This window comes from Eubalaena glacialis, chromosome 11, assembly GCF_028564815.1.
Source record: "Eubalaena glacialis isolate mEubGla1 chromosome 11, mEubGla1.1.hap2.+ XY, whole genome shotgun sequence".
NCBI classification, from domain to species: domain Eukaryota; kingdom Metazoa; phylum Chordata; class Mammalia; order Artiodactyla; family Balaenidae; genus Eubalaena; species Eubalaena glacialis.
Window position 1 is genome coordinate 109,273,341 of NC_083726.1, and position 16,667 is coordinate 109,290,007.

Sequence of the window (16,667 nt, forward strand, 5' to 3'; positions counted from 1 at the left end):
TCTATTAAGTGTGCCATCTTATATGGGTGCAGTTCATGGCACCCCAAAGCAATTACAATAGTAACATTAAAGATTGCTGATCACAGATCATTGTAACAAATATAATAATAATTTAAAAGTTTGAAATATTGAGAGAATTACCAAAATGTGACACAGAGAGATAAGGCGAGCAAATTCTATTAGAAAAATGACACCAATAGGCTTGCTTAACGCAGGGTTGCCACAAACCTTTAACTTGTTTAAAAAAAAACACAGTATCTGTAAAGCACAATAAAGCAAAGTGCAAGAAAATGAGGCATGCCTGTATTTAACTGCTTACTTTTTGTTCTGCACATTGCCATCCTCCCCAGCTCCTCGGGTGTGGCTGAAGTAGGAGTAATAGTCCCCGATACCATCACTGAGTGGAAGGCAGGGGCCCTCTGCCTGTCCAGTGACACTGGACTTGGTCTCTCTCCGACTGCCTCTCTCCGAGCCTTCCAGCCCTTCTTTGTGGATCTCACGATGCCCTACTCTGTGATCCGTGGAGAAGCCTTCACACTCAAGGCCACTGTGTTAAACTACCTTCCCAAATGCATCCGGGTAAGGACTTCTCTTTATTAACTTGAACACAAGGTAACAGTCAAGTAAATTAAAAACTGCATTCCTGGGAATACTGACAAACTCCTGTGTATAAGATGGGCTCACCAGGAGATAATACTGTCAGAGATACTCATATGTTATATGACTATGGTTGCTGATATCTCCAAATACCAAATGACAACTTAAAACAAGGTTCTGACCCTTATCATAACCCTTTAAAGTTAGGAAGTTTGTGTAACATGAAGATTTCTGACATGAACAACAAAAACCAGTATGCTGATTCTCATGTCTTATACTCTCCAAGGTTTCAACCTCTACATTCCCATATATTTAACTTTTCTTATATGATTAACTGTATTAAACTTAACTTTTAAAGTTATTTATGTGCATCTTACCATAATTGTTTATAAATCTTGTATACTCTGCTGGGAGAGCTGAGGGTATGGTCAAGATCCTAAGGCAAAGGAGTAGAGCTTCTACAGGCAACAAACATACCATCATGACTTTTCCTCTCCTCTGCTCCAACCACGTGAAAGAGCAGATTATCCCCAAATACTAACGTTTAGATGTCAGATCCACTTATAAGATGCTCAGTCTTCATTTATATTATCTTCAATATTAGGCAACCTGAAATCTACCCAATCCCTCAATGTGCTTTATTTCAAGCCATTCTTCCTTTGGCCCCCTTTCCCTCTGGTCTATTTGTCTCTTTGTCTCATGCGTGGTTTCAGGTCAGAGTGCACCTAGAAGCCTCTCCTGCATTCCTAGCTGTCCCAGGAGAGAAGGAACAAGAGACTCAGTGCATCTGTGGGAATGGCCGGCAAACCGTGTCCTGGGCAGTAACCCCAAAGTCATTAGGTGAGAGACAGCCTCCTAGAGGCAGTTCTCTACTCAAAGACTGTGTGTGTCTGTCTATGGGATCCTCATATCCAGGCAAAGATGCCCCCACCCCCTGCCAAATGGTAGAAGTTTTTTCTTTGTCTTTCATTCTAGGATGTCTAGAAGGATATACCCCCTTCCCTCACCTCTGGCTCCACCTTGGATTCTCAGTATCATTAGCCTCTAGTCTATGCTGCTTCCATTCCTGCTCCTATGTTTTTATAGAACAAAAAAATAAGGTCACAAAGCATTAAACATTTATAAATCTTGGGGTTTGGAGGCATGGAGGAAGAGAGAGATGGTGCTCATCTCTACTGGCCCCTTTTTCCAGGGAATGTGAATTTCACAGTGAGTGCAGAGGCACTGGAGTCTCAAGAGCGGTGTGGGACCGAGGTGGCTGTGGTCCCTGAACATGGAAGGAAAGACACAGTCATCAAGCCCCTGTTGGTGGAAGTAAGTAAGCCTGCCCATTTGATAAGTCACAGTGAGTCAAGAAAAACAATGGTGAATCCAGCTGGGGTCCCAGCTTTTAGGTAAGAAGAGCTAAAAAATAGATATATGAAAAAAGAAATATATATATACATATAGTCATGGGATATTTCACAGTATGATTCTCTCTCTGTGTGTGTGTCTCTCTCTCTTGATTTTACTTTGTAATTTTCTCCTCCCTTTCTCATCTATCAACCTGTCTCCTTCATATTACTTACACTTATAGAATTTGCTTCTATAATACATTTGAAAATCAGTTCCAACTCTTCTCTTCATCAAGAAACCTGTAGTTCCCCTATTAACACACATGTCCTGAAAGTCAGTCCATTCTCACTTCTAACTTTTCTTTCTTTCCACCTAAAGCCTGAAGGACTAGAGAAGGAAGCAACATTCAACTCCCTGCTTTGTCCATCAGGTAAGACTGAGTCATCATAATTAAAATAACATTGACTAGAATATAATATTTGAAGTTCAAAGTATTTTATATATACCATTCCTACACTTTCCCTATGAGGTAAGCAAGACCTGAAGAACCATCAACCCATTTGGTAAGTGAGGAAACTGGTTTTTAGCGAGGCCAAGTAATTTGATCAGCTGAATATCCGTATCCCAGGAATTCTGAGTCTTTATTTCTTAAGCACCTGTGCAAACATCAAATTGTCCTTCTGACCAGTGTATGATCTGGTTATAGGTAGAAAGTGGGTAGATTCAAAATGAATACTGCCAAAGGGGATATTTCCTTGGATATTTAGTAATACCACACATGGGTAGCTGAATTCAAGCCCCTTCAACACTGAGTTTTGCATAGCTAACCACACTGGATAATGAGACTATGCTATTTCCAGAAGAAAAGGTTGCCATAGCCTTTACCATTTGTCATGTCAATATTTGTTTGGTGCCAATCCTATACGTAGTATCCTATCAGTCATTGGGAAGGGACTAAAGAAGCTTACAGTAAAAGATACAGCTTTATCTTTGTGGAGAATTTCCTAGTCTAAACAAAAGCATTTATAGAAATTTAGTACACTAAGAAATTTATCAACACAGTGTGTTCTCATATCAAACCAATGTCTAATCAACATCATGTGTTCCTTACCTTTCTGTACCTACTAATTTCTGTTTATTATCTTTTTTGTCATGTCAATACTTAAAGTATATAAAATGTATTCTAAAAACATAATTGCCTTATTATTTAGCCTTATTTCTACATTTAAGTGAATTTAGTCCTTACTACCAAATCCATATATGTCATCTGTTTTCTTACAAAACTTTTTTTGAAGGTAAGAGAAGTTTTTGACATACAAATAATACATACATAATTAATATAACTATGTATGTATTTAACACATAATTATATTATGTATTTAACTACATGATTAAATTTAATTACATAACTATCGGTAATTAATATAATTGATAATACATACATAATTAATGTATACAACTTAACGAGTGTGGAGATAAGTATACACCTGTGAAACTGTCACCACGATCTATACCATAAGCCTATCCATCACTTCCAAAAGTTTCCTCCCACTCTCTTATTATTATATTTTTGTAATATAAGATCTATCCTATTAGCAAATGTTTAGGTTTACAATACAGTATTGTTAACTGTAGGCACAACGCTTTACAATAGACCTCTTGAATTTATTCATCTTGCATAACTGATAGGTTGTACCCTTTGACAAAAGTTTTATTATTAATCTTATGAGGACAGGATGCAGTATAATGATAAATACTACATTTTTCTTTTTTCATCTTCATGTAATTCACCAATATTAAAATGCCAGCAAATGTATGCTTATCAGCAGCAATTAATTTATTTTCACTGAGTCAAATACTGTTCATCTTCACCCCCAGCCCCATGTCTAGCACTTCCATTAAAAATACTGTCTTCACATCTGGTGAAATTTGATGGAAGTAAAGACCGAGCATTATGGTAGAATTCAGGAACTTTTTGAAGATTTTTCCTTTGCTTATATATACATAGCGGGTTTTTTGCATACAACTGTTGTGTAAGGAGGCTGGGGATGGACATGAAATATATCACCTTGTGATAACAATCTTGTGTTAGCCATAGGATGATTACAACAGAATCACAACATCACGGGTACTTGTCAGTTTTTAGCCTTCTTTTGGAATGCAACTCCACATACAAGGAGGTTGGGGAAGGAAAAGTTCTAGAAATCTCAGAATCCCATTCATATATGTTGAAGGTATTTTTTAAAACTGGAATATTAAAAGAGGGACAACTTTTCAGAAGAAGTTTAGGTACAAGGCATAGTTCTGGCTTCTGGGTCTTGGAGCTCTTCAGGAAGATATACAGCAGAAATCATCTTCATTGTGGCTGATTTGTTTCTTTCTCTAGGTGCCGAGGTGTCTGAAAAATTATCTCTGAAGCTGCCACCAAATGTGGTAGAAGAATCTGCCCGAGCCTCCTTCTCAGTTTTGGGTGAGTCTCCAGCCCTAGGGGGACTACTGTACTATATTAGACAATGTCTACTATATTTTTTCCACAAATACTTTCTCAAAATAACAGCTATACTTTTAACTTCTTTCTTCTTTGGACTTACTTATTGCTTCCAATCATACTTCTGTTCCTTGAAGACACCCTTCCTAAAATTCCTCATTTCTTTACCTCAGCTAATTATTCATTTCTTCTTAATGATTCTGATAGATTATAATCTATAAGCTTTATGACTTCCCATCTCTCCCATTTCCTAGGAGACATATTAGGCTCTGCCATGCGAAATACACAAAATCTCCTCCAAATGCCCTATGGCTGTGGAGAACAGAATATGGTCCTCTTTGCTCCTAACATCTACGTTCTGGATTATCTAAATAAAACACAGCAACTGACCGCAGAGATCAAGTCCAAGGCCATTCGCTACCTCAACACTGGTGAGTCACTGAATAAGGGAGCGAAAATTTCACAGTGCAATTTTAACAATAGGTTGGAATCCACAATAGGCTTGAGTTACTTATCAACTCTATGATATGTAAATTTATCATACTATGATAGTTACAATAATAAGAATACTATGACAGTTGATTTCATGGTACCTATCCAGTGTCCAACCTCCAATAAAATGTTTAGGACTCAGAACCATCTAACATATTGCAGCAAAATTTAGGAACTATCACAAGATGCCAAGGCATTTTGTTTATTTCTCTGGCTACAGAATGTACAACCCGTCATGTTGCTTCATTAACCTTCCATTCCAGGTTACCAGAGACAGCTGCTCTACAGGCACTATGATGGCTCTTATAGCACCTTTGGGGAGCAACATGGCAACAATGAGGGTAATACCTGGTAAGGGAAAGACAGTTTTTTGAGCTCCTATTTTTGTGTCAGGTCTTTTACATATATTGTCAAAATTATATTCCCAGGAACCCTATCAGATATGTATTATTAAACCTATAGTTGGTTATACTAGATAAATATACCAAAACTAGCAAGGTAACAAGCAAAAGAGCTGAGATTCGAATACACGTATGTTAGATTTGTCCCCAGAATTCATCCTGTTCATAATACACCAAGGTATTCTTTCTGAAATAGCTATTATTTTTTTTCTAAAATAGCCCCCATAACCATGATTTTTTTAATAAGATAGCCAGCAAACATAACATATAACTTCTAGATAAACCATGTTCACTTCAGTTTATGTTTTTAGATCATATTCATCTTAATCACTAATAAATTCAATAATAGGAGGAAAGAAATGAGATGGACCCAGTGATATGAAACACTGTTTTAAAATCCCTGAGGCAAAGCAATGTCAGAAGTTACTGCATGTAAGAGCTGTGTATGAGAAGATTCTGCCATCTACAGAAGAAAATCGCTAAAGAAAAGATTTAAAGCCTTACTCAAATAAAATAAAAAAATAAGTAACATTAGTACAGTTGACCCTTGAAACACATGGGGGTTAGGGGCGCTGACCTTCAGCAGTAGCAAATTCACATATCATTTTACAGTCGGCCCTCGGTATCCCCAGTTGTGCATCCACGGATTCAACCAACTGGGGATCATGTAGTATTGTAGTACATATTTAGTAAAAAAAAAAAATCCACGTGCAAATGAACCCATGCAGTTCAAACCATGTCGTTCAAGGGTCAGCTGTACGAGAGCTAGGAGATTCATCAAGTAAAGGCAATGGGAGCTCTAAGTAAAGAATTCCTGTTAGATGACTCACATCAGTGTGAGAAGTGTCCTATGAAGCCTGTTGCTGTGACGTGGTTATAAAACCATTGTAACAGCATAAATGTGATTATCACTTCCTCCCCTTCAGGCTCACAGCCTTTGTACTGAAGAGTTTTGCCCAGGCTCGAACCTATATCTTCATTGATGAAGCACATATTACCGAAGCTCTCACCTGGCTCGCCCAAAAGCAGAGGGACAGTGGCTGTTTCAGGAGTTCTGGGTCACTGCTCAACAATGCCATTAAGGTGAAGTGTTCTCGGAACTAGTGTTGATTTGTCCATTACACTGTCTACAAGGATGAGGAGAGGAAGTGATAACATAAGAATTCCTTAAGGCAGGTATCAGAAGAAAATAAAACCTGGATAGCACCAAGAAAGAGGGGCTGGAACTCAGAGTGATTGTGATACTTTGCTTCATGGGCATGTATATGGGTAAGGACAAATTCCATGACAGCAGAATACAAGGAGCTGATTAAGAGCATTCTCAAAAGTTATTGGGAGTTTTTAAATTACTGATTCATTTTCAGTACTGGTAATTGATCTGTTCATATTTTCTATTTCTTCCTGGTTCAGTCTTGGGAGACTATACCTTTCTAAGAATTTGTCCATTTCTAGATTGCCCATTTTATTGGCCTGTAGTTGCTGGTAGTAGTCTCTTATGACCCTTTGTATTTCTGTGGTGTCAGTTGTAACTTCTTTCTTCATTTCTGATTTTATTGATTTGAGCCCTCTCCCTTTTTTTTCTTGATGAGTCTGGCTAAAGGTTTATCAATTTTGTTTATCTTTTCAAAGAACCAGCTTTTAGTTTCACTGATCTTTTCTGTTTTTTTTAAGTTTCTATTTTATTTATTTCTTCTCTGATCTTTATGATTTCTTTCCTTCCACTAAGTTTGGGTTTTGTTTGTTCTTCTTTCTCTAGTTGCTTTAGGCATAAGGTTAGGTTGTTTATTTGAGATTTTTCTGGCTTCCCGAGGTAAGCTTGTATCGCTATAAATGTCCCTCAAATTATTCAAATCTGTCTCTCTCTCATATTTACAGGGTGGAGTGGAAGACGAAGTGACCCTCTCTGCCTATATCACCATTGCCCTTCTGGAGATTCCTCTCCCTGTCACTGTAGGTGCCCTTGCTGAAGCCTCGTTCTAGATGCAATGAAACTGCTGACCTGATGTCTGAAACAACACCCCACTAAAAACCAGTTGTCGGCATTCCTTCTATGCAATGTCAATGCTTCCCAGATCAGTAGAGAATTTAGTCAGTCCATTAAGAAAGATTTACACTTCCCCAGTGATGCCCCTAGTCTATTTTCCCCTAGCAACCCCACTACCACCACCACCACACATGCAGAATGAATTCTAAAGATATGGCCTATATTCCTGCCTTATGAATGTGAGACTAACAGATTAAAAAAAATACTATTCTCTCTATCCGTAAGAATGAGGCTAGAAAGACAAATGCTTTCCAACAACTTCTTGACCTCTGTGCTGTGGTCTGTGTTTACCCGGGAGCACTAGCCCCCCTATTCACAGAGCTCGCTCCCTTCTCGCTCTGCCTTCCCAGCACCCCGTCGTCCGCAATGCCCTGTTCTGCCTGGAGTCAGCCTGGAAGTCAGCCAAGGAAGGATCCCGAGGCGGCCACGTCTACACCAAGGCACTGTTGGCCTATGCCTTTGCCCTGGCAGGTAACCAGGAAAAGAGGAGAGAAGTACTCAAGTCACTTGATGAGGAAGCCGTAAAGGAAGGTGAGAGCACACCCGGGATCTTTCTCCCATCCCACAGTCTCTGGATCAAGGACTCCATATCAAAAATACCCCATGACTACCTCTCAGGACCCCTTTCCCCTCTCTTCTTTTGTCTATGTCATTATGGACTCAAGGATTTCTTACTCAAGTCACACACCCAAAGATAAGAGGCAATGTACTTTATATATACAAAAAGGCATAAAGAATAATAAGCAAACACCTTTAATACTTCCCTTCCAGCTTAAGAAACAAAATATTATCAATGCTGGAAAAATCCCTTGTGTACCATTCCTACCTGCAAAAGTAATCGTTATCCTGAATTTGTCATTACAACTCCATGGATTTCTTTATCTTTTTACTGCATATGTATCCCTAAATAATATTCAGAATGTTTACATTTTTCATCTTTAGATAAGAAGTATCATCCTTCTGAGTATTTCTGCTTGATCCTTGTCTGTCTGTCTGCCTTTTGTTTTTTAAGTTCAACATTAGGCAGGCTGATAGGAGTCTCCTGTATGGGTATGTTAATTTTCACTGCTGCATGATACATTACAATATATTTAAAAGGCCATAATTTATTTAGAGAGCCTCTCCTCGTGGATCTTTTCTTGTTTCTTATTTACTTCTATTGCAAACCATGCTGCAATGAATACTCATATACCCATCTCCTTGAGGGGGTGTGTGAGTTTCTCTAACTTGTACTTAGAAAGAGTAACTGCTGATTAGCGGGCTAAACACATCTTCCCCTTTGCTGGATATCATCAGATTACTCTCCAAAGAGCTGTTTTCTTCCCACAGCAGTGTAAATCCGTTCCCGTTATTTCACACCCTGTCAGCCTTTGCTATTTTGAGGATTACTCTATTTTTCTTTTAACCTAATGAGTGTAAACTCCATTATCTCATGTGATCTGTGATCCTCATAAGAAACCTCCGAGGACAGGCTTTATAGAAAGTTGAACAAGCCCTAGATAGGGTCTGGATAACATCAGACGTCGGAAATTACCACAACCAGTCAGAGAACTTGCTCTGCCATTTCTCTCTTCCACCAATGCAACCACCGCAACCATTTGAAAATCTAGATGGCACAGCTTCTGACTCCTTAGCCCAGATGAAACAAGCCTCGTTCAGCTGTCTGTAGGCAGGAAGCCGCCAGATAAGATTTAAGAGATTATCACTGGAAGGCAACACGCACTTCACCACTGGCCCTTGTACTTTTACCTGAAGTTAAATATGAACATGTGGTCACTTGCAGATCTTTTTCTCACCTCCAGATAATTCCGTCCACTGGACACGACCTCAGAAACCCAAGGCACCAGTGCAGCGTTTGTACCAACCCCGGGCTCCCTCTGCTGAAGTGGAGATGACAGCCTATGTGCTCCTCGCTTACCTCACTGCCCAGCCTACCCTGACCTCGGAGGACCTGACCCCTGCCACGCGCATCGTGAAGTGGATCTCAAGGCAGCAGAACTCCCAGGGGGGCTTCTCCTCCACCCAGGTCTGTGGTTAGCGAGAGCCTTTTACTTTACCTTCAGGTAGAAAAATGTTTGAACAAGATGCAAACACATACAAGAAGAAAAGAAATGAAGATAAGAATAACTTGAAATGAGAAGAATGTGATTAGTATTCAAGGATGGTGAGAAATAAGAAAAAATGAGAGTCAAAGAGGGCTGAAAAGAAAATGCCAATTCTGCCCCACCCCCATCCCATATTTTTATCACAGGCTCCTATTTCCAGTAACAACTCTACATCCCTAAAGCAATAGTGGGGCACCAGGACCCTACACACAATGGCCACAGCAGAACGAATTTAAAAATCCACCATTCTTCTGGAAGTTCTAAGAGTCCTTTCAAGTTGTTCCCAGAAACACTATTCAGAAACCAATCACCTCTCCTTGCAAAGCTCTCCATTTCTAGGTCCACTTTGACTGGCTTCTTTTAAGGCTGACACATTTCATGCTTCCTCTATCCACCTCTTAATATACAAACATTTGTTCATTGGGAGCATAAAGAACTGTCGTTATTCATCCAACCTCCTGAGCCTAACTATACAGTCTTATATCTAAAAAATTCATCAATATAGACAGAGCAGGGAGTTTCATCTCCAGAGAATTCAGGGGTTAGCGTATGCACCCTAAAAGAGAAGCAGAATGTGACAGAAAGACATTCCATCCTTTTTCCACTGTATTTAATCTCTTATTTTTCCATATAAATGGAGAAAATAATTTTGTTAAAAGTTATCATTCGTTTCTTAGAAAATTATTATTTGAAGGATGCCAGGTTCAATGTGGATGAGAATTGAGAATATGACCTGCCCAGTGGAGAGGGATCCAAACTTCTGATGAAAAAGAGAGAACCAAATAAAAATGTCAACAAATCGAGAATATAATTATAATTATTCATTTTTTATTTCCTCTGGAGAAACTGAAGCATGACCCTGATCATGGCTGCAAAGGACCCTGGGTTTTCTCAGGGCACTGACCTCAGCAGCAGAGCAGAGTGTAGCCTGGGGTGAGAGCCAAACTGAACTTTGGTTGGGTGGTGACAGATATGACCACAGTTGTCAAGAAAGACATCTTAGGCAAATAGCTAATGCTAATAAATAATTCCCATTCATATATATTCTCCACATTGCATACCTCACATATATTTATAGAGAGAAGAGAATTGATTTTCTGAGAAATAAATTTCGAAAGCATATAGTCCAAGGCAGATATGTGAAGGTTATGGTTCTGTCATCTGTCTAAGGATTATAATCAATCTTGAAATGAGAACCCCAATATTTAAGCAGTGAGGGAAACAGGAAATAGGAAATCAAAGCCCCTTTTGTGGCAGCTAACATGGGCCTTTGGGTCTTCAAAGGGTTATCATGCCTAAGTGGGTTCCCTCACCTGTCTCTTCCAGGACACTGTGGTGGCTCTCCATGCTTTGTCCAAATATGGAGCAGCCACTTTCACCAGGACTGGGAAGGCTGCACAGGTGACCATCCAATCTTCAGGGACATTTTCCACAAAATTCCAAGTGGACAACAGCAACCTCCTGTTACTACAGCAGGTTTCATTGCCAGAGGTGCCCGGAGAGTACAGCATGACAACGACAGGAGAAGGATGTGTTTACCTCCAGGTGAGATTCCAGGGGCAGGTGGGGACAAAAGGTCCAGAGTAACATTGTCACTGAGAAGGCCTAACGCAGCAAATGATGGGGCAAATCAAAGAAAGAGTTGAGGAAGTTGGGAGGAATCCTGGACAAGGGAAAAATCACAGATTTTTGTCTGTTCCACAGACATCTTTGAAATACAATATTCTCCCGAAAAAGGAAGAGTTCCCATTTGCTTTGGAGGTGCAGACTCTGCCCCAAACTTGTGAGGGACCCAAAGCTCACACCAGCTTCCAAATCTCACTGAGAGTCAGGTAAGATCTCTGACTGCATCATGCGATTCCGGGTATAACAACCAATCTTCTTACTGGAACTCCGCGTTAAGCAGAGTAGGGTGACAGTGAATGTTTGTTCTACCTTTACTGAAAAAGCAACGTGTTCTTGTGTTGACACAGAATTTCTCAGTGTTGGGGCTTACATTGTACATCCCCCAACTCCAGGATCTATTAGTGTCTAGTCTCATTATTTACAGCTTATTAATTCCCCTCAATAATAAATAAAGAACCTCTAACCTGAATTCCTGACTTTACTCTAATGTAATTAATCATCCCGATTTCATTCTATTGTAATAAAATCCTATATTATTCTTGCTTTATCTGGGACAGAGGTGGAGACTTCTTGAAAAGCACGAATAGAAGGAAGTAGTGACTCTCTAGTTAGAATTCCTCCTGGTAATAATTAAATCTCAGATTATATATAAAATAATCAATTTTGGGGAAAATACATACATAAGCAGCCATATTCAAATACCTACAGGGCTATTTGTATCTGTCCTCAAGAATATTATAACCTGGTTGGGGATACTATTCAGGAAAAAAGACAAAGTATATGTAACAAATAACTGGGATAGCTTAGCAGTCTCATGCCCAGGTAAGCATCACTTACAGAGCTTTCTTAAAATGGAGATCCTCAGAGTTCACACCCATGAAATTCTGATTCATCAGGTCTAGAGTATAGGCCTGGTCTCTGTGGCTTTAACAGGCTCCCCTGAAGATTCTAATGCACAGCCAGTTTTTTGAGCTACTTGGTAGGAAATTTAGGAAGACTTCTGGTACTTTTCAGGGCTGTTGAGTGCTTACTGTGGACATCGAAAAAAAATATTTAATAACACAGAAAATCCTAATTCCTTTCTTCTCTGGATCTTTAGTTACACCGGAAGCCGTCCAGCCTCCAACATGGTGATTGCTGACGTGAAAATGGTATCTGGCTTCATTCCCTTGAAACCAACAGTGAAAATGGTAGGTTTACTATAAGCCCAGGAGACCCTATTTTATTAAATGTTTTATGTATCTCTAGACGAAGACAACATTAATATAAAAATACTATTAAATGAACTTCTGTCAAAGACATTACTGTCTCCAAAAGCAGAAATATAATTTAGCACGTTTATATGGGGGTTTGTTTGTTTGTTTGTTTTCTCATTTAACTTTGTTTAAATGGGTCTCAAAATTTTATGATGGATTTTTGGTCAAGTTTCCATTAAGGTATTAATAAAAATACTAATTTTAAAAACTAATAACTCAAAACTGCCGCCCACAGAAAAACAAATGATCCATAAAACATTCTCCTTTTCTTCTAGTTTTACGATACATTGTTATCATTAACCAGTCTTTCACTACTAAGTTCAATGGTCAGTTCAGACGGTTTTGAGACGGGGCTTCCACCATTGATCAGACTGGGGTGGCAGGTATTAGGGATCATATTCATTTAGCCTTCTGAACTCTCTGCGCAGACCTGGTGACCTTGCCAGCTCCAGCAGCCTTCCTGTTCACTGCTTTAGGGACACCCACAGCAACGGTCTATCTCTTGTCACGAACAGCACTTTGCTAGGAGCCACATCTACTGGGAAAAAATTGTCAGCAGGCTACTGCTTTAATGGAGCTTAGAATCTTCAGAAGATAAAGCATACGCACATGAACTAGTGAAAAAATATGAGAAAGATTGATTGACATAAACTAGAACTATTACAGAAGTACAGAGGAAACTGAGATTGCTACAAGTTAGAATAAGCAAAAAAAGTAAAAAACCAAAAACCTCCTTCATAAAGGAATGGAATGTGAATTGAACCTTGAAATATGGGTAATTTCCAAGTTTAGGACATTTAGTTCCCTTTTCTTCAAATAAATCAATTTACACATAGGTCCTGTGTCGTACTAATGTTAAACCCTGCATCCCAATTATCTTTCATTTTTAATTCCTTTAAATTAAATTATTGCCTTTGCTTACAAAAAGCATTTGAAGAAATTTTACCCTCAGGCTTAATTTGGTAATAAACATTCTTCTTTTCTCTGGTTCCCCAGGGTTTTCTTCTGTTTATTAATATTTGTGATGTCTTAATTTTCTTCAGCTTGAAACATCTGACCACGTGAGCCGAACAGAAGTCAGCAACAACCATGTTTTGATTTACCTGGATAAGGTGAGAGCCCTGCCATTCTATCCAAAAAAAATATGGATAATGAGCTACCTGGGAAGTGAATGAAGGCATTTTGGAGACATCACCTCCAAGCTAAAAATTTGAGAATTCTAACATTAGGTCCAGTGAATATTCTCCTCTCCTTCTCTATTTATATTTCATCTGGGACTATGGGAAGAAATGACTTGTTATAATATTGGGATATGAATATTTCTAGGACCCCATAAGCAAGAAATTCTCCACAAAAGGTGCTCATTATGTTATGCACAAGTTATTTTGAAGATACATATAAGGAAGTAACCATTGGGATTAGTCAATTATTATATCAACAGCACATCAAAAAGACAAAAGGGGAATATGCTATCAATCTCAGCAAGGACTTAGACCATAAAACAAGATCAGTGCACCAATAAACCAATCTGATTTTATAGTTGTGTGTTGTTGCATAGTTTATTCATTACTATATTGACGGATATTATAGTTTACAAATTTTATGAAACATAGGCTGCAGTGATTCACTTTTTATATTCCTTTTTGAGTCGACACAAGTATTTCTACAAGATAGAGTAGTGAAGCTGTACTGAATCTCTGATACTTAAAACTAAACATAGCTATTCAAACAATAAAAAGCCTGCCTCATTCACCCCCTAGGAACAGAGCCACGCACTCACATTGATGGGAGTATATGAATAGTTTTAGTTATTTAAGAAACAATTTGGGGAAGTTTTCACCTACTCTGAGAGCTTTTAGCCCAATTTAAGTACCCTGTTAGTTGACAAAAAGTTTTTCCCCAAAATAGATGAATACTTAAATTCACTCAAAGAAGATACAGGAAAGCTCCCTGGAGAGTCATTTAATTCCCTTTTGCTTTATAGGTGACAAATCAGACCCTGAGCTTGTCCTTCACGGTTCTGCAAGACATCCCAGTAAGGGATCTGAAACCAGCCATAGTGAAAGTCTATGATTATTATGAGACAGGTGAGTGAAAGCAAAGTTCACACAGAAATTAAATACCTGATCACAGAAATTTAGATTTGAGAGATGTGTTGGGGCAATTCATTACACTGATCACTCTCATCACTTCATTTTGTCTCTATCAAGTCTGATATAAATGTATTATTACCAACACAAAGCACCTGTAAGATATTTAGTTCCCTTTTCTTCAGATAAAATCAACTGTAGGACAATATGAAATTTAAATAAGTATAACATCTGCACTCTTACCCTTCAGGAGTTTAGGGTAAAGGAAAGCATAACATACAATATTTGAAAATATAAGACAGAAAGCAGCACATCAAATGAATGATGCTGAGGTTTCCGATACAATTCTTCCCACAATAAAGATTCTTTCACTGACCTGTAACATAGACGTTCGCTTTCCCTCTCACTTCTCCTGACTATTTTTGTTTTTATTCAGATGAGTTTGCCGTTGCTGAGTACAATGCTCCTTGCAGCAAAGGTAAGCAATTCATACTCCTTCCAGATGGAGTCAGAACCGCTTTGGCTTGTCCCTCAAATCTCCTCCATAAAATTCTGGCTAAATATTTCTCATAAACATCATACTGTTCACAGTGCAACTTATTATAGAAAAATACATTTATTGGGAAAGGGCCCCTGATAGTCAGACCTCAGTTCACAGAATGGCATATTAGACAATTTTAAGTAATGGATCTCATTTCCCACTATACTAATTGGATTTCCTCAGGTACCATGCTACCCAAATCTAAAGGAAGGAATATTCACTGTTCCGGAAACCCAAGTCCATCTTAATTTTCTATTCTTTCCACTATCACAGACACTGGAAATGCTTAAAGACCACATCAATGAAAACTGCTTTGCTGGAGTCCCTGTTCCACAGACTCAGGTCTCCATGGAAGAAAAGAGTTTTTATATTTCTGAAGGCTTGTTGAATAAACCTTTTTCTCTGGTCAGCCCATATCACTGTTTACTCATTTATTCAGTAAACACTTATTACACTTCCATGTGATTCCCAATAGACTCCTGAGATAAAAATTCATAGCAATCAAGGGCTAAAGGATTTCAAAAACTGAAAAACATTACAGAGGTGGTGGTCACAGTAGGCTTCATTTAGAGGTTGCAGGGAAAAGAAGAAAGTATTGGATTATGTACTAGGAGCATGTAAAGTGAGTTTGGTTATAGGATTACCCTAAGAAAAAGCCAGAGTGGATTTATGAGAGAATAAAAGGCTGACTTGACAAGGAAAGACTTTCCACACTAAAGGGAAATATGAAATAGAAAGTTGGATATGTCCAACATTGGGAGGCAGCATAATTAATTGGGACTTGATCTGAATTGGAAGTTACGTGACCTCAGAACCAAATCTGCCATTGACCAATACAAGTGATCAGTCAGTTAACCTTGGGTTTCAGATTCAAGAAAGGATGACAGATTGAAAATGCTGAAGAGGTGATTCAAGTAGAAGTGAATTTTCCTAGAAGAAAGAATATATAGGATTCAAAGCCCAAATAGGACTGTTACATCTTTTTTCTGCAACTTTGAGCCAGAACCAAAGGATGGATACAAACTCAAGGAGGTATTCAGAGGCATTAAGTATTAAAATCATCCATTATATGGATGGAGGGGCAGAAGCTTCTGGAGTTTGAAGAGAAGGTCCCTGAAAAGTCCTAGAGTCCTAGTCTTCATCTGGTTGAGTCTGACAGAAGCCTGGATGCTATAAACTAAGAACTCTAAAGGACTTGAAGTTCAAGCACCCTAAGCTCTGTCTCCAGGCTAGGCAAAAGTAAAAGATACATGTTATCACCTCTGTGCTAGATTCTACTCTAAGCACCTCATAGGTATTAATATATCAACTCTATGAAATAGGTATTCTTATAACAAATGAGGAGAGTGAGGCACAGAGAGGTGTAACTTGCCCTAAGCTACTCAGCTAGTAAAGGGCTGAACCAGAATTTAATACTAAGAGGTCTGGTTTCCAAGTCCACACTCATAACCTCAAACCATGCTGTCTCTCCAGCCCACTTCAGAAAAGAAAGCCAAGAAAAAAACATATTTCAGAGCTGAATAAATGTTATAATTAGTATCAATTAAGCATCCATCCAGGGCATGAAATATAAAAAAAATTAGGGGTATGACGAAAGGAAATAAACTAACAGGATTAAAATAAATTCTATCAGTTAGTTCTAGTCCTTTTTTTCTTTGTTCATTGCAAATCATGACTGCAAATGTACTTGAA

General features: G+C 38.6%; 1 protein-coding gene across 1 annotated transcript in view; it reads left to right on the plus strand.

Annotated features, from left to right (window-relative positions):
- Positions 1-15,384, plus strand: part of A2M (alpha-2-macroglobulin) — a 40,080-nt gene extending 24,696 nt beyond the window's left edge. The window contains exons 19-36 of the mRNA XM_061205536.1: positions 351-579; positions 1,311-1,437; positions 1,790-1,911; positions 2,311-2,362; positions 4,319-4,402; positions 4,675-4,851; positions 5,176-5,263; positions 6,240-6,396; positions 7,189-7,263; positions 7,708-7,888; positions 9,160-9,383; positions 10,789-11,007; positions 11,167-11,294; positions 12,188-12,278; positions 13,388-13,456; positions 14,329-14,431; positions 14,871-14,912; positions 15,249-15,384. Of these exons, the coding sequence (XP_061061519.1) occupies positions 351-579; positions 1,311-1,437; positions 1,790-1,911; positions 2,311-2,362; positions 4,319-4,402; positions 4,675-4,851; positions 5,176-5,263; positions 6,240-6,396; positions 7,189-7,263; positions 7,708-7,888; positions 9,160-9,383; positions 10,789-11,007; positions 11,167-11,294; positions 12,188-12,278; positions 13,388-13,456; positions 14,329-14,431; positions 14,871-14,912; positions 15,249-15,265 (2,185 nt within the window). The 3' untranslated portion in view covers positions 15,266-15,384. The remainder of the gene's footprint in view (positions 1-350; positions 580-1,310; positions 1,438-1,789; positions 1,912-2,310; positions 2,363-4,318; positions 4,403-4,674; positions 4,852-5,175; positions 5,264-6,239; positions 6,397-7,188; positions 7,264-7,707; positions 7,889-9,159; positions 9,384-10,788; positions 11,008-11,166; positions 11,295-12,187; positions 12,279-13,387; positions 13,457-14,328; positions 14,432-14,870; positions 14,913-15,248) is intronic.
- The last annotated feature ends 1,283 nt before the right edge of the window (positions 15,385-16,667 follow it).